General features: G+C 37.4%; 2 protein-coding genes across 4 annotated transcripts in view; one reads left to right on the plus strand and one right to left on the minus strand.

Moving 5' to 3' along the window:
* The window catches only part of LOC310726884 (uncharacterized protein), a 200766-nt gene that overhangs the window by 162301 nt on the left and 13304 nt on the right, over window positions 1-25161 (minus strand). The window lies entirely within an intron of this gene.
* LOC310726646 (basement membrane-specific heparan sulfate proteoglycan core protein-like) overlaps window positions 1-25161 on the plus strand; it is a gene marked incomplete at its 3' end in the record, with an annotated part of 183800 nt that overhangs the window by 115975 nt on the left and 42664 nt on the right. Inside the window, 3 exon segments of the mRNA XM_083542389.1 lie at window positions 19031-19300; window positions 20831-21109; window positions 22348-22626. Of these exon segments, the coding sequence (XP_083398515.1) occupies window positions 19031-19300; window positions 20831-21109; window positions 22348-22626 (828 nt within the window).

Here is a 25161-nt window from a genome sequence, read left to right on the forward strand (position 1 = left end):
GGCTGCTACCAGTGAAAAAGGAAACACTCTTTCACTGTCTTTCTCACTAAAGCCAAACTGAAATTAGCCTCACATGCACTAACACTATCGCCATTCAGAGAGATGAGCTAGTAATTAAAATTACAAAATGTAAATGCAAATTGTTCAATCTTATAGAAGCTTGACAAAATCTTATTTTGACTTATGAGACATTACTTTGTGCCACAGAAATGCATCCAAACAGAGAGAGATCCATTCCATTCACAGGCTGTAATTAAAGTATCAGCATCTAATTGAAGATAGTAAAACTAGATATTGTATTCGCCAGTGTACTGAAAATTGTAATCAAGGTAATCGGTAATCAAGATGCAAAAAGGAGGAAAATCCTTAGACTTAATGAAGTTTTGTTACGACTTCAACCTTCAGCAACAAAAGCAATCTGTGGAACTTTGACAGATTCTTCAGTTTTTATAGTTTTTCTTCTCTGCACTTTTCTCATTATTGGTTTACTTCCTATTGTTCCAATTTTAGCACATGAATAGTTTCTCGTTTATACCCTGATGATTCATACCCTCCTCTAAATCTGGGACTGTTTCCATATGCAGTAGTAAGAGTGTGTAAATCTGTTGTTTTGTCCTGCATTTTATTTGGATTACAGATCATCTTATTTTGATTTTGCCCTTCTGATCCTTTGATGAAGAAAATATTTGCTTTGCTCCTAACAGAAAACACACTAAGTGTACTCACTCAGTGCTGTTTCACCAGAAGCCAATAGATAAAGCACATAAAGAGCACAACCAGACCATGAATGAAACAATATATTTGCTTTATTAAAGAGGATTCCAAACTCATGTCTCATTTTGGGACTTTAACTAACATCAGTTTAGTGTTTGCAGTCTGCAGTGGTCATTAGCTATTATTAAAGTCAGCAACACTAATACTTTTTTTTAAGGCCCATTTACAGGAACCCTCAACACCCCCCCCCCCCCCCCCCTCTCTCTCTCTCTCTCTCTATCTCTCTCCCTCTCTCTTTCTGTGCACTTCCTCTTTCAAAGTGTATTGCTTTAAGACTCTTACTATAATTCTCTATGTAGGGAAAATATACTTCCATATAATGCATATTGTCAATAGTGAATATATAATGTTGGTTAAATGTGTTGTATGCAATGAATCAGAATATTTGTTAAATCATGAATTTCCACCCTAACACTCTCTCTCTCTCTCTCTCTCTCTCTCTCTCTCTCTCTCTCTCTCTCTCTCTCTTTTCTCTCTCTTCCTTTTTCTCTTTCTATCTAGCTATCACACTCTCTTTCTAAAGTGTGATTGGTGCTTACGAACACAGGAAGCATTTATACTTCAACACAAGCAGTTGTCATAGAGTCAGTAAGTCAGCCAACCGTCATCAGTAAGACAGGATGGAGCTCCGTCCACTCTGTCTGATGCTCTGTAAGTGAATGTTCTCTATATGTCTTTACTACAGTCATTTATGCTGACTTAGATTTTGAATTAACAAGCTGAGCAGCTGATATCATCCTCTGTGTGATTACTTTATTTGTCTATGCCCAAGGTTTCATATTAAAGTTATTGTGAACAGTGTTTTCTTTTTTGTGGCATTGTTACATTTGACCCAATTTATTTTATAAGTAAAATATTTAATAATCATTAAACAAACACTGTTTTCAGCAACCACATGCTGCTGTCTCTAAAATGCAGAATATTGCATTGTTAGATTGAACAGTCGTTATGCATTGGTAGTCAGTATTTGTTTAAGAATTTACATTATACACAATTTTCTAAATTTGTTTGTGGACATTTTGTGTAAAATGTTGCTCTAGTAGATATACTGTAAAACAGCACAGATCTTAGAGACTGTGCAAAGCAGACAGAAAAAGGAAGTAGTTTCTAAATAAGTGACCTCTTCATTGATAGAGACAGGCCTCTGTGTGCAACAACAGAACAAAAAGATGCTGCTTTAAATAAATCTATTTTTGTTTCCTTTTTGATCATTAGAGCATAAAGTTTGTTTCGAACATGTCTACATTGATTTGAATGATTTTTTAACTTTTTTTTAAACTTTTTAACATGATACGTTAGTGCACTTCGTGATTCCAAGTGTGAATATAGTGGACTGTGGTGTTACTGATAACAGGAAATTAAAAACTACTTTATTTAGTTCATAAGTAAACTTGGCTGTAGTATATGAGAAATGTAACTTTCTTAATTTAAATTTCAGTTCATTTCATTCAATTTTATTTAACTTGGTGATAGTAAACCTGCTATGAACTGGACCACATCATACCACCTTGTTCTTATTTTTTCTACAAATGCAGACCCATATGTGCTTTATCCCGTAATTAATGTATTTTCTACCTTTCTTTCTTTAGTGCTGGTTGGACTCTGCTGTACACAAACAGGTGATTTAACAATCCATTTATTGACTAATTTTGCATCATTACTGAACATGTAGTGTGCATTAATGTCATTGCAATGGTGGTGGGTTTATTGTGCAGCTGCATTTGAGTTGACATAAATTCCCCCTCTAAGTGGTTTTTTATGTTTATTTTTGTGTTACTGACTTGTCTTTGCCACTGTCCATTGTCATTGCTTAGGTCCAGTAATGTATTCACTCTTTTCTGTTTTGCTGCTGGATTAGTATGTCTTTTTATGTCCTTGTTTATTTATTTATCTTTGCTTTATTTGAAAGCCTTGTCTGTTGTCATGTTGTTGTCCAGTGACGGTTGCTCATGATATTAGATGGGAGGCCACATTTGTTAATAGCTGTTGTTCATTTTCATGTTTGTTAAATAAATAATTGTAAATACAATCATTTTACCCTTTATGAACATTATTATGCTAGCGCCATGCATAATGTTAATTATAATATATATTCTAACTATTGATGAGTAACTATTTGCATCAGCATGATTACTTACATCCCAGATGACTGTATACAGAAAGGGGGCTTCTCAGTCTCATGGATTTAGTCAGGGAGCTTCGTTGTCTAGTCAGTGGACATATAAATGCAAGAATTGGGGTTGGTTCACATGTTGCATTTGATTAGCAGTGAGGCATTTACTATTACTATTAGCTATATACAATCATTGTTACTATGATTCTTGGATTGCTGAGTAAATGTACTCACATTGTGCCTCTAGGTTGTCGGTCATTTGACTCATAATATACACTGATTAGGCATAACTTTATGGCCACCAATCAGTCATAACATTTTGACCAACTACTAATATTATGTTGGTCCTTCTTTTGCTGCAAAATGAGTCCTGACCTTTTGAACATTAGCAGCATGAACTTCTTCAGCAATTTGAGCTACAGTAGCTCATCTGTTGTATCAAACCACATGGACCAGCCAATAAGCCTTGGCCGCCCATGACCCTGTCACCTGTTCACCACTATTCCCTCCTTGGACCAATTTTGATAGATACTGACCACTGCAGACCGGGAACACCCCACAAGAGCTGCAGTTTTGGAGATGCTTTATGGAGATGGTCATCTAGCCATCACAATTTTGCCTTCAAACTCACTTCAATCCTTATGCTTGCCCATTTTTCCTGTTTGTAACAAAACAACATTGAGGACAAATTATCACATGCTGCCTAATATATCCCACCCACTAACAGGTGCCATGATGAAGGGATAATCAGTGTTATTCACTTACCCGTCATGATGCAATATTGCCATACTGTTATGCCTGATCAGTACATCTTGGTGTTCATACTGTATAACCAAACATGCTCGTCTACTAATCCTACTCCCATTCACTCTCTAATCAAGTAAAAACATTGAAGTAAAAGTTTATGGGTAAATTATTAAACATTGTGTGGTGTTATTATCACAGCGGATCCTCCGCACGTTTGATTTGGCACCTGTTTTACGCTGGATGCCCTTTCTAACGCAACCCTCCCCAATTTATCCGGGCTTGGGACCGGCACTAAGAGTGGCTGGGGATGGTTCCCTGACCGGGGATCGAACCCGGGTCGCAGCGGTGAGAGCGCTGCATCTTAACCACTAGACCACCAGGGGATACCCGAAAAATCTACTTAAATACAGTAACGAGTATATGTACACCTCTGCATGTGTATGAAATCAGTGTGAAAAAAATTATATTAGTATAAATGATATCTGTATTAATATGCTAAATTGGACACAAAATTAATAAACAATAAAAAATAATTAAGTTGTAAAGGTAAAAATCAGCTCTGTTATCCTTGTTTCACTTTAACAGAAAAACCTGTGAGTGTTAATCCTAAGAGCTCCATCTGCTTTTTGCCTTCAAATAAGCATCAATTTTAACTTTAACTCTAACTCACTTGTACATATTTATTACAGCACTTAACATTTGTGCAATCTGACCCAGAATATATATATATATATATATATATATATATATATATATATATATATATATATATATATATATATATATATATATATATATATATTTTACATCACAAATCCTGCAGTTTTAAGATAATATATATATTTTATATATTGTATTACCCTGTAGAGTGTATTGATATTTATTTATCATATTTATTTATTTTTAATATTTATTTAAGTAATTAACTATTAGTTGGTATTAATTGTGGGTAATTGCAGGATACAAACTGCTGGGAAGTAATTTCACACATTCATATCCCTCATTATGCTTTATTTACACAAGACAAAATAATGGATAGACTGGGAAGTACAACATTTTGTATACTTTCTACTGTGTATATATATAGAGAATTGTGTGTTAACTGAAAGATTCATTTTATTTGTCTAGTTTGCGTTGGCTCACTAATTAAGTAATAAAAGTAATATATAGAGTGTAAATAAAACTAATATATAGAGTGATTTTTTTACAGTTTACCAGAAGCATAGAAGCATATATGTATATGAACTAATGACATGGAATTGAAGAGTAAAAGCGAAATAAATATGCAAATCAGCACTCTCAAACCATTATAGCTTGATATATTCTCTTTAATTAAGAGAAGTTAACTGCATTTTACTTCAAGGATTAGTTTAATCCTTCTTCTATAAAAACTATGTGGTATTTACATTTCAAAGGATATACAGTGAGGAAAATAAGTATTTGAACACCCTGCTATTTTGCAAGTTCTCCCACTTAGAAATCATGGAGGGGTCTGAAATTGTCATCGTAGGTGCATGTCCACTGTGAGAGACATAATCTAAAAATAAAAATCCAGAAATCACAATGTATGATTTATTAACTATTTATTTGTATGATACAACTGCAAATAAGTATTTGAACACCTGTTTATCAGCTAGAATTCTTACCCTCAAAGACCTGTTAGTCTGCCTTTAAAATGTCCACCTCCACTACATTTATTATCCAAAATTAGATGCACCTGTTTGAGGTCGTTCGCTGCATAAAGACACCTGTCCACCCCATACAATCAGTAAGAATCCAACTACTAACATGGCCAAGACCAAAGAGCTGTCCAAAAACACTAGAGACAAAATTGTACACTTCCACAAGGCTGGAAAGGGCTACGGGGAAATTGCCAAGCAGCTTGGTGAAAAAAGGTCCACTGTTGGAGCAATCATGGAAAATGGAAGAAGCTAAACATGACTGTCAATCTCTCTCGGACTGGGGCTCCATGCAAGATCTCACCTCGTGGGGTCTCAATGATCCTAAGGAAGGTGAGAAATCAGCCCAGAACTACACGGGAGGAGCTGGTCAATGACCTGAAAAGAGCTGGGACCACCGTTTCCAAGGTTACTGTTGGTAATACACTAAGACGTCATGGTTTGAAATCATGCATGGCACGGAAGGTTCCCCTGCTTAAACCAGCACATGTCCAGGCACATCTTAAGTTTGCCAATGACCATTTGGATGATCCAGAGAAGTCATGGGAGAAAGTCATGTGGTCAAATGAGACCAAAATAGAACTTTTGGGTCATAATTCCACTAAACGTGTTTGGAGGAAGAAGAATGATGAGTACCATCCCAAGAACACCATCCCTACTGTGAAGCATGGGGGTGGTAGCATCATGCTTTGGGGGTGTTTTTCTGCACATGGGACAGGGCGACTGCACTGTATTAAGGAGAGGATGACCGGGGCCATGTATTGCGAGATTTTGGGGAACAACCTCCTTCCCTTAGTTAGAGCATTGAAGATGGGTTGAGGCTGTGTCTTCCAACATGACAATGACCCGAAGCACACAGCCAGGATAACCAAGGAGTGGCTCTGTAAGAAGCATATCAAGGTTCTGGCATGGCCTAGCCAGTCTCCAGACCTAAACCCAATAGAGAATCTTTGGAGGCAGCTCAGACTCCGTGTTTCTCAGCGACAGGTCAGAAACCTGACTGATCTAGAGAAGATCTGTGTGGAGGAGTGGGCCAAAATCCCTCCTGCAGTGTGTGCAAACCTGCTGAAAAACTACAGGAAACGTTTGACCTCTGTAATTGCAAACAAAGGCTACTGTACCAAATATTAACATTGACTTTCTCAGGTGTTCAAATACTTTTTTTGCAGCTGTATCATACAAATAAATAGCTAAAAAATCATACATTGTGATTTCTGGATTTTTTTTTTTAGATTATGTCTCTCACAGTGGACATGCACCTACGATGACAATTTCAGACCCCTCCATGATTTCTAAGTGGGAGAACTTGCAAAATAGCAGGGTGTTCAAATACTTATTTTCCTCACTGTATGTAATGCAATGTGTCACCAACATGAAATGAATCACTAAGTTGAGTGGTTACCTAATGTTTTCTGTTTCTTTTCATTTGTACTTGGCTGCATAAAAGATTTGCATAAGCAAAAAAGTTGGGGAAATTTGGTTACTGAAAATGATACGTTAAAATCTTTCTGCTAAAATGTACAAAATGACTTGAATAAAGCTATAGCGGAAGGAGATTTGAAAATGATGAAAGCTTATCTGATCTTCTGATCACTACTTCACAGAGAAAAAAAAGAACCCTTTGGTATATACAACCTACTACTTTCTTTCGGCTACTCCCTTAAAGGGGTCGCCACAGCGGATCATCCGCATGTTTGATTTGGCACATGTTTTTACGCTGGATGCCCTTCCTAACGCAACCCTCCCCATTCATCCGGGCTTGGGACCGGCACTAAGGCTTGTGCAACCCTAATGGCTGGGGTTGGTTCCCTGACCGGGGATCGAACCCGGGCCGCAGTGGTGACAGCGCCGCGTCCTAACCACTAGACCACCAGGGAACCTCCTTTGGTATATACAACCCCAATTCCAAAAAGGTTGGATGCTGGGAGGAAATTAAAAACAGAACACAAATATGACATTTTTCATTACATTAGAACATAAAAACATACAAAATGTTGAAACAGAAAATATACTATTTAAAGAACATGTTTCAAAAAAGAGACCACGCAATGTTTACCATTGTGTAGCACCCCCTCTTCTTTTCATATCAGTCAATATATATCAGGGAACTGAGGAAACCATTTGCTGGAGTTTTGGGGAAGGAATGGTTTTTGTCTATTTGTGTTGGATACAACATTTTATCTACTCAACAGTCCTGGGTCTTCTTTGTTGTATTGTTTTATGACATGGCAAATGTTTTCAAATGGTGAAAGGTCCAGACTGCAGGCCGGAAAGTTCAGTCCCCAGTGTTTTCTGCTATGAATCAATGCTGTTGCTGTTGTAATAGATTCAGTATGCAGTTTAGCATTGTTTTGCTAAAATATGCAAGCATACATTTATTATAAACAATTGTCTGGATGGAGGCATACAGGTATGTTGCTAGAACCTATACATACCTTTTAGCATTGATGGCACATTTCCAGCAAGCTGCCCATTCAATAGACACTAACTGACCCCCTTCAGATATGCAGGTTTTTCAATTCAATTCAGTTTTATTTGTATAGTGCGTTTAGGTGAAAAGAAAAGGAAGTAGAGGGGTGACAAGGAGAAAGAAACAAGAATGATTAAGTATACTTATTGTTACATAGAAGTTAAAGACACTAGCTATGGCAGCATCACTAAAAGGCAGAGTCAGAACAACATGAAGATTCTCTGGGATAAAAGACGGCCGCGCCAGCAAAAGCGAACTTGACTGAACATGTGAGCGTGGGGGAATGACAGCATCTAAAAATCCCAGTTCACCAAAACACTTTATTCACATGATCCCTCCAGATCTGCTCCTGCAAGTAAACATAATTGCTTATTTGTGAATTCCAAACACCAGTTGTAAGGCGGTAGAATATCTTAAGGCCTCTGTACCCTGCTGTAGTCTTCATTATTCAGGGTACCAACAAAAAGCCAGCACCTTTTGATCAAAGTAGGCACGGTGGATCATTATAAAGTTTGCTTAAATACCGAAATGCGAGACCATTCAGTGCTTTATATCAGCAGTAGCATTTTAGAATCAGTGAGATATTTCATTTACATTAGCATTAGTGAGTATCCCCACAGTTGTCACCCACTTGGCCCACTGTGAGGTCTTTAAAAGGGATTGCTAAGGGATTGCTAACTATGCTTAAGGCATTCAGATTTTCAAAAAGAGAAAAGGATAAGTGGAGGAGAGTGGAGGTTAGAGTTGGTATGATGGAGAGGAGAAAGGCAGATATGTTGTGTGTTCAGGAGACCAAGTGGAAAGGGAGTAAGACCAGAAACATTAGAGGTGGCTTTAAATTGTTCCATCATGGTGTGGATGGAAAGAGAAATGGTGTAGGAGTGATTCTGAAGGAAGAATACAGTAAGCGTGTAGTGGAGGTGAATAAATGTTCTGGTAGGGTTGTAAACGTGAAGCTGGAAGTTGAAGGAGTGATAATGAATGCCATCAGTGCCAATGCTTCACAAGTGGGCTGTGAGATGAAGGAGAAGAAAAAAAATCTTCTCCTTCAGAAGTGGTAGAAGGTGTACCTAGGAAAGAAAAATTGGTGATTGGGGCAGACTTTAATGGGCATGTAGGTAAAGGGAACAGAGGTGATGAGGAGGTGATGGGAAGGTATGGTCTTAAGGAGAGGAATGTGGAAGGGCAGATGGTGGTAAAATTTGCTAAAAGGATAAAAATAGCAGTGGTGAACACTTTTTTTAAGAAGAAGGAGGAGCAAAGGGTGAAACATAAGAATAGAAGAAGATGCACACAGGTGGACTATGTTCTATGCAGGAGATGCAACCTTAAGGAGATTGGAGACTGTAAGGTGTTGGCAGGGGACAGTGTAGCTAGACAGCATCGGATGGTGGTCTGTAGGATTGTTTTAGAGGTGAAGAAGAAGAGGAGGAGAGTGAGGACTGAAAGAAGAATTAGATGGTGGAAACTGAAGGAGGAAGAATGTTGTGAGAGATTCAGGGAAGAGGTCAGACAGTAGCTCAGACAGTGGTGGTGAAGAGGTGCTGGATGATTGGGCAACTACTGGAGAAGTGATAAGGGAGTTAGCTAGAAAGGTACTTTGTGTGACATCTGGAAATAAAAAGGAAGACAAAGAGACATGGTGGTGGAATGAGGAAGTGCAGTAGAGCATAAGAAAAAAAAAGGTTTGTAAAACAGAATTGGGATAGACAGAGTGATGAGAAAAGTAGGCAGGATTACAAGGACATACGACAGCAGGTGAAGAGGCATGTGGCTAAAAGGAAAAGGCATATAAGGAGCTGTATAAGAAGTTGGACACTAAGGAAGGAGAAAAGGATTTATACCGGTTGGCCAGAGGGACCGAGCTGGGAAGGATGTGCTGCAAGTTAGAGCAATAAAGGATAGAACTGTGTTGACTAGTGAGGAGAGTGTGTTGAGAAGATGGAGGGAGTATTTTGTGCAGTTGATGAATGAAGAAAATGAGAGAGAGAGAAGGTTGGATTATGTGGAGATGGTGAAGCAGGAAATTAATAGGGTTAGTAAGGAGGAAGTGAGAGCAGCAATTAAGAGGATGAAGAGTGGAAAGTCGGTTGGACCAGATGACATACCAGTAGAAGCATGGAGATGTTTAGGAAAGATGGCAGTGGAGTTTTTAATGTATGTATGAGGACAGTGTGACAGCAGTGAAGTGTGCAATAGGAACGACAGACTGGTGGAGGTTTAATTGCATCAAGGATCGGCTCTGAGCCCTTTTCTGTTTGCAGTGGTGATAGACAGGTTGATGGACAAGGTTAGACAGGAGTCTCTGTGGACTATGATATTTGGTGAGAGTAGGGAGCAGGTTGAGTAGAGTCTGGAGAGCTGGAGGTATGTGCTGGAGAGAAGGGGAATGAATGTCAGTAGGAGTAAGACAGAGTACATGTGTTGAATGAGAGGGAGGGCAGTGGAGTGGTGCGGTTGCAGGAAAAAGAGGTGTAGGATTTGAATGAGTTCAGGTACCTGGGGTCAACAGCAAAAAGTAATGAAGAGTGTGTTAGAGAAGTGAAGAAAAAAGTTGCAGGCAGGGTGGAGTGGGTGGAAAAGAGTGATAGCATGAGTGATTTGTGATAGAAGGGCATCTGCAATAGTGAAAGGTAAAGTTTATAGAACTGTGGTGAGACCTGCGATGTTGTATGGTTTAGAGACAGTGGCATTGAGTAAAAGACAGGAGGTGGAGCTGGAGGTAGCAGAGCTGAAGATGTTAAGGTTTATGTTGGGAGTGACGAGGATGGACACGATTAGAAATTAGTTTATTAGAGGGACAGCTCATGTAGGACGTTTTGGAGACAATGTGAGGGAGGCACTATGGAGAATGTTTGGACATGTGCAGAGGAGGGACATGGGTTATATCAGTAGGAGAATGCTGAGGATGGAGCCACCAGGAAGGAGGAAAAGACTAAGGCCAAGGAGGAGGTTTATGGATGTGGTTTGGGAAGACATTTAGGTAGTTGGTTTGAAAGAGGCATATGTAGAGGACGGGGGGGGGGGGGGGGTGTATGGAGACGGATGATCCACAGTGGCGACCCCTAATGGGAGAAGCCAAAAGAAGAAGAAGAAGAAGAAGAAGAAGAAGAAGAAGAAGAAGAATAGAGAAAGACTGACTGAACATTCCATGCTACACCCACTGCAGAGCCTCCATGTTTGCCATATTGGATGAATTACAAACCTAAGTGTGATTTGTTTAGCTTGGTTTGTCACAGTTCTCCCAGCAATGACATCAGATATTCATGTTTTAAAAGACTCTGGTAAATGTTAAAGTACTGACTATACTTTTTTACTCAAAGTAAAGTAAAGAAGAATGTGTTCTGACTGTAAGTACTGAGTACTTAAGTAAAAAGTAGCCATTACTACTACATCTTTTAGTGTCACACTGGTAACTGGACCTCACGTCATATTAATATTAGGGATGTCAATCAATTAAAATATTAAATCACGATTAATCGCATGTTTGTCATGAGTTAATTAATTCGCACATTTCTATCTGTTCTAAATGTACCTTAAATTTATACTTTTAAATGTTTTAATACTCTAAGCCAGGGGTGTCAAACTCAAATTTAAAAACTGGGACGAAGTCGCGGGCCAAACTCGGAATTATTGAAAAAATGACAGCAATTGTGCATGTTCTCCCTTCTCTCTAGATGTGTAATGTTGAACCTTTTCATAGGGAAACAAACTTTAGTTTTGCATAAACATTAAATCTGGAACAACCAAAGTTTAATATTATAAACACATGAGAAATTTGAAATAAAACACACATCAGTGGTATTCGTTTCTTATTATGGCTGCCTCGCTCTATCTATAGACTTTCGAATTCCTTTGTAATGTAAATAATTTTTTTTACAGGCCAACAACAAAACCAAAAATAATAATTTCCTTCAATGAAAAAAAGCAATCTTTCAACCATTAACAGTCCATGCCTTGGAGTAAGAAAAGTGCATAAAGACAACATTCATTCATTGGTTGAAGACAGATACCTGCATCTCTTCTTAGATACAAGTGCATCATGTCTGGGGTTTAGGCTCTGAGCTGGGGAAATCCTCAGGATTGAGTGAAGGTGTTCATCAGTGAGACTCCTAAATGGTGTTTTGTTCATCTTCATTAAAGAGAACAGTTGCTCACACAGATATGTGCTGGTGAACACAGAGAGGATTTGAGCAGCTTGGGCACGGAGTTGTGCAGTGTGTCGGGGAAAAACATGGAAACTGTGCAGCACACACAGAGTCGTACTTTGACTTGAGCGTGTCACAACACTGGAGTTCAATCAGCTCTATTTGGAGGTTGGTTGGTGCGCTTTCCAAGTCAATCACAAACGGATTACAGTTCAAATCTGCATTTCTGGGCTTCAAAGTCGGTAAATCGCGGAGTAAATTCAGTGCTGAGTACACAGATTTTTTCAGCGGTTTCGACTGACGCGCCAACGCACTAACAAAGCATTCTGGGATTTGTAGTATTAGCGGAGCATTCTGGGATTTGTATTATTAGCGGTGTATGCGCTATATATTGGCGGGCCAGCACTAATACACATTTGATAGGAGCTCTAGATTTGGCCCGCGGGCCTGAGTTTAACACCCCTGCTCTAATTACTATGAGCATGGACAAATGTTGATTCTTTAAGCAAATGTATGTTTATAATTAGTGAATCAGTATAAATTATATCTGTATTAATATGCTAAAATAGGCACAATATTATTATCAATAATAATAATAATAATAACCTTCAGTTGTAAAAATCAGCTCTGTTAATCTTATTTCACATCAACAGAAAAACCCAACCTGACTTTGAGTGTGGATCCTCAGAGCTCCATCTACACTGGAGACATTGTTACTCTGAGTTGTAATCTACAGTCTACTGGATGGAAGTTTCTCTAGTACAAAGATAATCAGACATCAAATCCCCTGTCCCCTGAAGCAAATTCCAACACACTCATTGTGATACTCTTAAATGAAGGACAAACAATATACTACTGCAGTGCACTCAGGGGAAACAAGTCAGAGTTCAGTGTTTCAACCACAATTACAGTGAAGGGTACATCATGTTTTCTACTTTTTGTCTGTAGTCTAATAACTACATATTGTGGAAGACTAATAACTGTGTAAAGAAATCTTAATTATTTTAACAATTAGTAGTTAATTAATTATATATATACAGTGAGGAAAATAAGTATTTGAACACCCTGCTATTTTGCAAGTTCTCCCACTTAGAAATCATGGAGGGGTCTGAAATTGTCATGGTAGGTGCATGTCCACTGTGAGAGACATAATCTAAAAAAAAAAATCCAGAAATCACAATGTATGATTTTTTAACTATTTATTTGTATGATACAGCTGCAAATAAGTATTTGAACACCTGAGAAAGTCAATGTTAATATTTGGTACAGTAGCCTTTGTTTGAAATTACAGAGGTCAAACGTTTCCTGTAGTTTTTCACCAGGTTTGCACACACTGCAGGAGGGATTTTGGCCCACTCCTCCACACAGATCTTCTCTAGATCAGTCAGGTTTCTGGCCTGTTGCTGAGAAACACAGAGTTTGAGCTCCCTCCAAAGATTCTCTATTGGGTTTAGGTCTGGAGACTGGCTAGGCCATGCCAGAACCTTGATATGCTTCTTACAGAGCCACTCCTTGGTTATCCTGGCTGTGTGCTTCGGGTCATTGTCATGTTGGAAGACCCAGCCTTGACCCATCTTCAATGCTCTAACTGAGAAAAGGAGGTTGTTCCCCAAAATCTTGCAATACATGGCCCCGGTCATCCTCTCCTTAATACAGTGCAGTCTCCCTGTCCCATGTGCAGAAACACCCCCAAAGCATGATGCTACCACCCCCATGCTTCACAGTAGGGATGGTGTTCTTGGGATAGTACTCATCATTGTTTTTTCTCCAAACATGTTTAGTGGAATTATGACCCAAAAGTTCTATTTTAGTCTCATCTGACCACATGACTTTCTCCCATGACTCCTCTGGATCATCCATATGGTCATTGGCAAACTTAAGATGTGCCTGGACATGTGCTGGTTTAAGCAGGGGAACCTTCCGTGCCATGCATGATTTCAAACCATGACATCTTAGTGTATTACCAACAGTAACCTTGGAAACGGTGGTCCCAGCTCTGTTCAGGTCATTGACCAGCTCCTTCTGTGTAGTTCTGGTCTGATTTCTCACCTTAATTAGGATCATTGAGACCCCACGAGGTGGGATCCTGCATGGAGCCCCAGTCCGAGGGAAATTGACAGTCATGTTTAGCTTCTTCCATTTTCTAACGATTGCTCCAACAGTGGACCTTTTTTCACCAAGCTGCTTGGCAATTTCCCCGTAGCTCTTTCCAGTCTTGTGGAGGTGTACAATTTTGTCTCTAGTGTCTTTGGACAGCTCTTTGGTCTTGGCCATGTTAGTAGTTGGATTCTTACTGATTGTATGGGGTGGACAGGTGTCTTTATGCAGCTAACGACCTCAAACAGGTGCATCTAATTTAGGATAATAAATGTAGTGGAGGTGGACATTTTAAAGGCAGACTAACAGGTCTTTGAGGGTCAAAATTCTAGCTGATAGACAGGTGTTCAAATACTTATTTGCAGCTGTATCATACAAATAAATAGTTTAAAAATCATATATTGTGATTTCTGTTTTTTTTTTTTAGATTATGTCTCTCACAGTGGACATGCACCTACGATGACAATTTCAGACCCCTCCATGATTTCTAAGTGGGAGAACTTGCAAAATAGCAGGGTGTTCAAATACTTATTTTCCTCACTGTATATATAACTAAATTATTTAAATGGTTCTATATGTTTGTTTTAACTATCTTTGTATAGCGAGACCAAAGCCTGTAGTGAAAGTACAGCCAGCTCAGAATGTGTTCAGTGGGGAAACTTCTAAAATCAAATTCTACTAATTAGTCATTGCCAGCATTATCGTGTCTCCTGTACCTTTAATTTCTTGCTCTCTTGATGAGACTCAGTGTTCCTAAAGATAAATAGTCAGGAAGCCTGAATAGCAAACAGCCTGTGATTCAGCCATCAGTCAATAGTGTAAATGATCTAAAGTTTCAGAAAAGTAACTTCATTAATATTAGGTTTAAGTCAGATTTTTTTTATATTGTGATTTACATTTAGTTCCTCAGTATGAATTTGCTCAAATGTATCAGTTCTCCTTTGTAGAGCTTCATCATTACCTTTTGAGCAGAAATACAGTATTTCATATTCATATGTTTCCACTTATGTTAGTACATACATATGTTTTTTTATCTATTTCTTTTACATATTTAATTATGCTTTTATTTATTAATATATTTAATTTAATATATATATATATATTTTTTTTTTACAGAGAGACCTAAACCTGTGGTGAATATAACTCCTGGTAAGCAGGTGTTCAGTGGAGAGACAGTGACTTTCCGGTGTGACCTAAATGGTGGAGGAGACACTCAGTGGACATACAGTTGGTATAAGAAACATTACGGACAGAACCCATACGACAAAAAACATCCCGGCACGCTCTACATCAGCTCAGTTACAGACTCTCACAGTGGTGAATACACCTGCAGTGGGACGAGAAGCGACTCTCAGAAATCAGAGATCAGTGATCCTGTTACACTCACTGTATCAGGTACGTGTGTATTTATTACTTTTATTTTAGTACCTTGTGCAAAATATTTGGCTGATTTCAGCTTTTAGATTTGTTTGAGATGTTTGAGCAAAACTGTAACTGAGAGTTCAACAAGCTGCATCAGCAATTACACAGATGAATATATGCACTTTACCCCATTAATCTATAAATCATTCCATCAGCTTTTACACGTGTGCTTTGGATTTTACACATGAGGCAGAGAAAATTATCACAGGGAACTGCAGCAATTCAGTGACAGTGAATTCATTACAATATTTACTTGCAGCACACACACACACACACACACACACACACACACACACACCTCTCACACTTAGCATTAAATTTACTTTAGAATGTGAGTTAACAAGCTGTTGGTGGCTCCCATTCACTCCCACAGTGTGGAAAAAATACATCTTAAAAAAAATCTCACACAGGTTGGGAACAACAGTTGGGGGGTTCTTTTATAATATTTCTGGATTTATGATGTAATCCAATTTTTTTTTTTAACAGAAATAGTGGTAAGAAACTGAAGACATATAAACAGGAATATTTCAGAATGAAAACATAATAATTATTTATTTTATCAAACACTGCTGCACCACAGATATTTACTGTGATTTTTTTTTTTTATTTGTTCAAGTTAAACCAAACTTTTATTTTGATGTGTTGTAGAGAAGACTTTTGATTTATTTGTTTTGTAAAGATGTTTTTATTAAATGAAACAGTGAAATACTGCTGAAGTGAATCTCTGGAGCTCCACATTGTGATCTACATATACATTTACATTATTTGTAGTGCTTGTAGAATAGTTTAGTCCACATCTCATAGAGTATAAACCATTATATGTGATATACTGTATTCCATTTAAAAATGTTACTTTATATTTATTAATTATTCATACATACTACATGCTACACTTAAAAACACACTACACTTAATATTCAATCTGCTCCTACTGTCATGATTCTGCATGTTTGAAATAGGATTTCATTGTTTCACAGTTTCACAATGTTCTTTGTTTCATGGTTCTTTTCCAGTAAAACTCTGTAACTTTTTAAATAGCTAATGATGAGTGCAGTTTGTGGCACAGGTTTTCAACACAAGCTTTCAAAAGCACATCATTTACTAGTTTTTTCTTTAACATACACACAAGAACTAGAGCACATCTCAGTGAAACAGAGTCTCTGTAACACATCAGCTGCTCCAAAAGAGACCCACCTTCACTGACTAGAGACATTCAGCAATAAAACTATATTTCTTAAATATAACTGAAAAATACAGCTCTAGAAAGAAAATTACAAAACCAGTGTCAGGAACTTCCGGTTCCGCGGCGCACACTTCCGGTTTCGCTTCCGGGTCGGCGGCCATCTTGCTGTTATTCCCGCGCCACCAGGTGTTTAAAGACAACAAGACATCAGCTCAGTGTGAGAGCAAGAAATCCGGGAAGGAACTGTGAAGAGGCAAAAGTGCTCCAGGAATGGACCAGAGAGGTTTAAGTGGGGGGAAAGTGAAGGGAGTATGGAGGTAGGAAGTGAAGAGGAAAACGAAAGATCTTTAGGTAATAGCTGGATAGAAGTAAGGAATAAACGGGGGGATGGAAGAAAAGGAGCGATGTAGAAGAATCAGATAAAAAGTGTAGAGAAAGTATAAAATGCATTATAAGATTTGAAGATCAATATGGTGTGAGCAAAATGAATTCACTAAAACTAACAAAGATCATAAATAAGATATAGAAAATATTGAGTTCAGTTTTCTTTTTTTTAACTTTCTGGTGAAAACTTGCTAGTCAGATGTAATAAAGAACAAGCCAAAAGAGGAAGATTTTTTTGTTCCCCTTACCATTAATATAGAAGAGTGTAAAGCTACTTAAAGGGAGGAAATATGATGAATGTTCAAAGGATAAAATCTAGGGTGGAGGGAAACAGAAGGGAAACTGAAACAGTAGTAATTGAATTTCAAAGGGAAGGAAATTTCTAAAAGAGTAATGTTGGGTGTGATGAACTACATCGTAAGAGAGTATATACCAGGTCCAGTGAGATGTTTTAAGTGTTTTAAGTCGTGTTGCTCCAAGATGTAGATTCTCTTTCCATCCACACCATGATAGAACAGTTTAAACACCTTTAATATTCCTGGTCTTACTCTCTTTCCACTTGGTCTCCAGAACACACAACATATCTACCCTTCTCCTCTCCATCATATCAGCTCTCTCTCTCCATTTACCAGTCATAGTACCAACATTTAAAGTACCAACCCGAACCTCCACTCTCCTCCACTTCTCCTTTCCCTGCCGTCTCTGTAGACGTCTTCCTCCTCTCCTTCTCCTCCTTCAGCCAACAGCAGCCCAATTTCCACCAGTACCCTGTTGGCTAACGATACCTGTGGCGGTCGTTGGTAACCCGGGCCTCGAACTGTTCTAGTAGGAAATTCTGATTCGTGATCTGCATATTTGATTTGGCACAAGTTTAACACTGGATGCCCTTCCTAACGCAACCCTCCCCGTTTATCCGGGCTTGGGACCGGCACCAAGAGTGCACTGGATTGTGCATCCATAATGACTGGGTTACATAATAAAAATTATAAGATGCAAATATAATTTGAAGAGTAAATATAGATGTGTTGATTTACTCATTTGAAGTTTGTTAAAAATCTTATTATAAATTTGATGCCATTTCTAATAAACATCATTATAGACTTACTGCATAAAACATGTGAACTGTACTGCAAGTGTGTTTTGCCAAAATATTTACTTACCTTCCAGATAACTATATGCAGAGCCATGAAAAGAGTTCACACTGTTGCCCTGATTCACTTTCAATTAATCTTTTTTTGGTCATAACTACAAGATGTGTTTTATTTGTTAATTTATTGTTTTGTATTGACTCACCTATTGACTTCCAGACCAAGTGAAGACTGGCATAAGGATGTGTTCTGATAAAGATGTACATAGAGCCATGTGCAACATTTTAGAGATGAATGTTTTAGTGTGAAATATGGAATGTGGAGTTTCTGTGCTGTGGAATGTTTGGAATCATCGCAAGTCACCACCTTCACACAACAGAAATGATGTAGCTTCATTATAACTACATATAAGATATTCATATGTAATTACAGAATGCAAGATGCTGTGAAGTTCCCAAATAATGAACGATTTGATGGATTTAAAATGAATAAGATTTATTGAGATATACAGATTGTTACATAGACCTTCTACTGAGTATGCAGAGATTCTACTCTGCTCATATCATTTTATTGATTGTTGTAAGAGAAAAAATAAAATAAACATTTTCAACATGTTTTTCAGTTTATATGTGTAGTGTTACCTTTTTGGTCTCACTTTTTCTTAAATAACTAATAAATAACCTCAATATTCTGTAGATTTAAAAATTTTATAAAGAAAACAGACTCATAATCTCATAGCAGTTTTTTTTTTTTATTATTATCCTCTTCTAGATATTTTGTTAAACAATAGAAAAGAGATTATAAATTGAAATTGATTAGCTTCAGTGAATCTCATCACAGAGACTGTAATCGTGTGTTTCATTAGTGGAGTAAAAACACTAAAAAACATTTTAAACTCTAAACTTCTGTTACATTTTTCTTGCAGGAAAACCCAAACCTGTACTCACATCAAACCTTCAAGAAGTTCTGACAGGAAACTCAGTGACTCTGAACTGCACACTGAATCTGCAGTCTGAAGGATGGAAGTTTTACTGGAGCAAACACACACAGAGCCCTGAGACTGAGAGTAAAGAAAATCACTACTCAATCAGACCAGTTAGAGTCTCTGATGGAGGTCAGTACAAGTGCAGAGCTGGAAGAGGAAACCCAGTTTACTACACACACTACAGTGATGCACTTTCACTAAAAGTTACTGGTGAGTAAGAGACTTTCTGTTAAGTGATTCTGCACAACACTGAACACACAAACATGTGAGCAGAGTCACAGTATAGTAATATTTACACACCTATATAAAGAGAACTCTTATGTAAGTGATGTTATTGAGGATAAAGGGACAGTGTGAGCACGGCTGAGCAACACTGATGTGACGTGAAATGAAAACCAAGTGGGTGCGAGTGTAAAAAGACTGAGGTTCCAGTTAGAGAAAGTGTGTGTGTGTGTGTGTGTGTGGATACAGACATGTGATGAGACAATGTGTAGGTCAGAATTATGGATTCATATATATATATATATATATAAATATATGTATGTAAAAGTATAATCAGATTATACAGAGTTATTTCTAGCATTATTTTGCATCTTTATACATTTTGTTGTTGTTTACTTTAAATACTTAAATATTTTAAGATGAATAATCAGATAAACAGAATTGCAAACATAAATTCAGACATTGATAATTAAAATCATTCATCTAAATTGATCAACATTTTGGTACTGAGTCAGTTTTTCACACAGTGGGGTTTATTTTTCTATAGAGAATCCTAAAGCTGTGGTATTTAGCTGTGCAACAAAATATTAGGTTATGGGTGCCATTATTTTTTGTTTATACAATTTTTAGTGATTTACATTTATTTAAAATATTCCGCTGAAACAAAAATCAAATGTAAAAAATGTTTGTTATATATGAAAAAAATAATGATGGATGCGAATTACTTTCTTTTTCAGGTTTTTTTGTTTTAAGTTAATTTAGGGAAAGTTGTAGGTTACTGTTTATGGATCAATCATTATCAATACTTTTAGTTTATTGGCAGAAATTACAGCCTCGAATCTTTTTGGATATGATGCAAGATTCTTCATTACAAAACCTCTCAAGATCAGTCAGGTTGGATGGGGAAGTGTCAGTGAAAAAAAACTTTTAGGTCTCTCCAGAGATGTTCAGTAGGTTCAAGTCTGGACTTTGTCTGAACCACTCCAGCATATTCACAGAATTGTCCCTAATCCACTCCAGTTTTGTCTTGGCTGTGTGCTTAGAGTCAATGTCATGTAAGGAGGTTAATCTTCAGAACAAATTGAGGTCCTGAGCACTGTGGAACAGGTTTTTATTAATGGTATTTCAGTACGTAGCTACAATCAGCTTTCCCTCAACCATGACCAGTTGCCAAGTCCCTGCTGCACAAAAACACCTCGACAACATGATGCTACCACCATCTTGCTTTACTTTTGGGATTATTTTGGGCAGGTGATAAGCAGTGCCTGATTTTTCTCCAGACTTAAAGTAAAGAATTGAGGCCAAACAGTTCAATTTTGGTTTCATCAACTTAAGGTGCTTGTTGACTTCATGCAGGTTTACATGGAATTTCTACTTATGTTAGTACATACATATGTTTTTTAATCTATTTCTTTTACATATTTAATTATGCTTTTATTTATTAATATATTTAAATTATATATATATATATATATATATATATATATAATTTTTTTTTTTTTTTCTTTTTTTTTACAGAGAGACCTAAACCTGTGGTGAATATAACTCCTGGTAAGCAGGTGTTCAGTGGAGAGACAGTGACTTTCCGGTGTGACCTAAAAGGTGGAGGAGACACTCAGTGGACATACAGTTGGTATAAGAAATATTACGGACAGAACCCATACGACACAACACATCACAGCACATTCTACATCAGCTCAGTTACAGACTCTCACAGTGGTGAATACACCTGCAGTGGGACGAGAAGCGACTCTCAGAAATCAGAGATCAGTGATCCTGTTACACTCACTGTATCAGGTACGTGTGTATTTATTACTTTTATTTTTGTACCTTGTGCAAAATATTTGGCTGATTTCAGCTTTTAGATTTGTTTGAGATGTTTGAGCAAAACTGTAACTGAGAGTTCAACAAGCTGCATCAACAATTACACAGATGAATATATGCACTTTACCCCATTAATCTATAAATCATTCAATCAGCTTTTACACTTGTGCTTTGGATTTTACACATGAGGCAGAGAAAATTATCACAGGGAACTGCAGCAATTCAGTGACAGTGAATTCATTAAAATATTTACTTGCAGCACACACACACACACACACACACACACACACACACACACACACACACACACACACACACACACACACACACACACACCTATAGCACTTTGCATTGACATTTTGGTTAGAATGAGAGTAAACAAACTGTTGGTGGCTTCAATTAACTTCCACAGTATGGAGAAAATACCAGAACATATTTTATTTTGTGTTCAGCAGAAGAAAAAACCTCACACAGGTTGGGAACAACAGCAGGGGGTTTCTTTTATAATATTTTTGGATTTATGATGTAATCCAAATTTATTTGGATTATTTTAGTAAAATTTGATGTTTATATCTGGATTCTGTGATTCGTCCACATTTTCTGCATCACAGTTATCATAGAGCTCCAAAATCATTTTACACTTTTCCAAGGATATGGAACTTTGAGAACCTTTGGTATAAACAACCTGCTGTTTTGGGTCTGTTGTTATCATTGTTTGCTTGTTTGTTTGCTGTGAAGTATTGTTAAGCAAGTTTTTCTAGCATTTCTTGTAATCAAATTCTACTAATTAGTCATTGCCTGCATTATTGTGTCTCCTGTACCTTTAATTTCTTGCTCTCTTGATGAGACTCAGTGTTCCTAAAGATAAATAGTCAGGAAGCCTGAATAGCAAACAGCCTGTGATTCAGCCATCAGTCAATAGTGTAAATGATCTAAAGTTTCAGAACAGTAACTTCATTAATATTAGGTTTAAGTCAGATTTTCATATTGTGATTTACATTTAGTTCATCTGTATGTATTTGCTCAAATGTATCAGTTCTCCTTTGTAGAGCTTCATCATTATCTTTCGAGCAGAAATACAGTATTTCATATTCATATGTTTCTACTTATGTTAGTACATACATGTTTTTTTAATCTATCTTTTTTACATATTTAATTATGCTTTTATTTATTAATATATTTAATTTAATATATATATATTTTTTTTACAGAGAGACCTAAACCTGTGGTGAATATAACTCCTGGTAAGCAGGTGTTCAGTGGAGAGACAGTGACTTTCCGGTGTGACCTAAATGGTGGAGGAGACACTCAGTGGACATACAGTTGGTATAAGAAACATTACGGACAGAACCTATACGACACAACACATCACAGCACGCTCTACATCAGCTCAGTTACAGACTCTCACAGTGGTGAATACACCTGCAGTGGGACGAGAAGCGACTCTCAGAAATCAGAGATCAGTGATCCTGTTACACTCACTGTATCAGGTACGTGTGTATTTATTACTTTTATTTTTGTACCTTGTGCAAAATATTTGTCTGATTTCAGCTTTTAGATTTGTTTGAGATGTTTGAGCAAAACTGTAACTAAGAGTTCAACAAGTTGCATCAACAATTACACAGATGAATATATGCACTTTACCCCATTAATCTATAAATCATTCCATCAGCTTTTACACGTGTGCTTTGGATTTTACACATGAGGCAGAGAAAATTATCACAGGGAACTGCAGCAATTCAGTGACAGTGAATTCATTACAATATTTACTTGCAGCACACACACACACACACACACACACACACACACACACACACACACACACACACACACACACACCTCTCACACTTAGCATTAAATTTACTTTAGAATGTGAGTTAACAAGCTGTTGGTGGCTCCCATTCACTCCCACAGTGTGGAAAAAATACATCTTAAAAAAAATCTCACACAGGTTGGGAACAACAGTTGGGGGGTTCTTTTATAATATTTCTGGATTTATGATGTAATCCAATTTTTTTTTTTAACAGAAATAGTGGTAAGAAACTGAAGACATATAAACAGGAATATTTCAGAATGAAAACATAATAATTATTTATTTTATCAAACACTGCTGCACCACAGATATTTACTGTGATTTTTTTTTTTTATTTGTTCAAGTTAAACCAAACTTTTATTTTGATGTGTTGTAGAGAAGACTTTTGATTTATTTGTTTTGTAAAGATGTTTTTATTAAATGAAACAGTGAAATACTGCTGAAGTGAATCTCTGGAGCTCCACATTGTGATCTACATATACATTTACATTATTAGTAGTGCTTGTAGAATAGTTTAGTCCACATCTCATAGAGTATAAACCATTATATGTGATATACTGTATTCCATTTAAAAATGTTACTTTATATTTATTAATTATTCATACATACTACATGCTACACTTAAAAACACACTACACTTAATATTCAATCTGCTCCTACTGTCATGATTCTGCATGTTTGAAATAGGATTTCATTGTTTCACAGTTTCACAATGTTCTTTGTTTCATGGTTCTTTTCCAGTAAAACTCTGTAACTTTTTAAATAGCTAATGATGAGTGCAGTTTGTGGCACAGGTTTTCAACACAAGCTTTCAAAAGCACATCATTTACTAGTTTTTTCTTTAACATACACACAAGAACTAGAGCACATCTCAGTGAAACAGAGTCTCTGTAACACATCAGCTGCTCCAAAAGAGACCCACCTTCACTGACTAGAGACATTCAGCAATAAAACTATATTTCTTAAATATAACTGAAAAATACAGCTCTAGAAAGAAAATTACAAAACCAGTGTCAGGAACTTCCGGTTCCGCGGCGCACACTTCCGGTTTCGCTTCCGGGTCGGCGGCCATCTTGCTGTTATTCCCGCGCCACCAGGTGTTTAAAGACAACAAGACATCAGCTCAGTGTGAGAGCAAGAAATCCGGGAAGGAACTGTGAAGAGGCAAAAGTGCTCCAGGAATGGACCAGAGAGGTTTAAGTGGGGGGAAAGTGAAGGGAGTATGGAGGTAGGAAGTGAAGAGGAAAACGAAAGATCTTTAGGTAATAGCTGGATAGAAGTAAGGAATAAACGGGGGGATGGAAGAAAAGGAGCGATGTAGAAGAATCAGATAAAAAGTGTAGAGAAAGTATAAAATGCATTATAAGATTTGAAGATCAATATGGTGTGAGCAAAATTAATTCACTAAAACTAACAAAGATCATAAATAAGATATAGAAAATATTGAGTTCAGTTTTCTTTTTTTTTACTTTCTGGTGAAAACTTGCTAGTCAGATGTAATAAAGAACAAGCCAAAAGAGGAAGATTTTTTTGTTCCCCTTACCATTAATATAGAAGAGTGTAAAGCTACTTAAAGGGAGGAAATATGATGAATGTTCAAAGGATAAAATCTAGGGTGGAGGGAAACAGAAGGGAAACTGAAACAGTAGTAATTGAATTTCAAAGGGAAGGAAATTTCTAAAAGAGTAATGTTGGGTGTGATGAACTACATCGTAAGAGAGTATATACCAGGTCCAGTGAGATGTTTTAAGTGTTTTAAGTCGTGTTGCTCCAAGATGTAGATTCTCTTTCCATCCACACCATGATAGAACAGTTTAAACACCTTTAATATTCCTGGTCTTACTCTCTTTCCACTTGGTCTCCAGAACACACAACATATCTACCCTTCTCCTCTCCATCATATCAGCTCTCTCTCTCCATTTACCAGTCATAGTACCAACATTTAAAGTACCAACCCGAACCTCCACTCTCCTCCACTTCTCCTTTCCCTGCCGTCTCTGTAGACGTCTTCCTCCTCTCCTTCTCCTCCTTCAGCCAACAGCAGCCCAATTTCCACCAGTACCCTGTTGGCTAACGATACCTGTGGCGGTCGTTGTTAACCCGGGCCTCGAACTGTTCTAGTAGGAAATTCTGATTCGTGATCTGCATATTTGATTTGGCACAAGTTTAACACTGGATGCCCTTCCTAACGCAACCCTCCCCGTTTATCCGG

This window comes from Silurus aristotelis (assembly GCF_946808225.1).
Source record: "Silurus aristotelis genome assembly, chromosome: 5".
NCBI lineage: Eukaryota > Metazoa > Chordata > Actinopteri > Siluriformes > Siluridae > Silurus > Silurus aristotelis.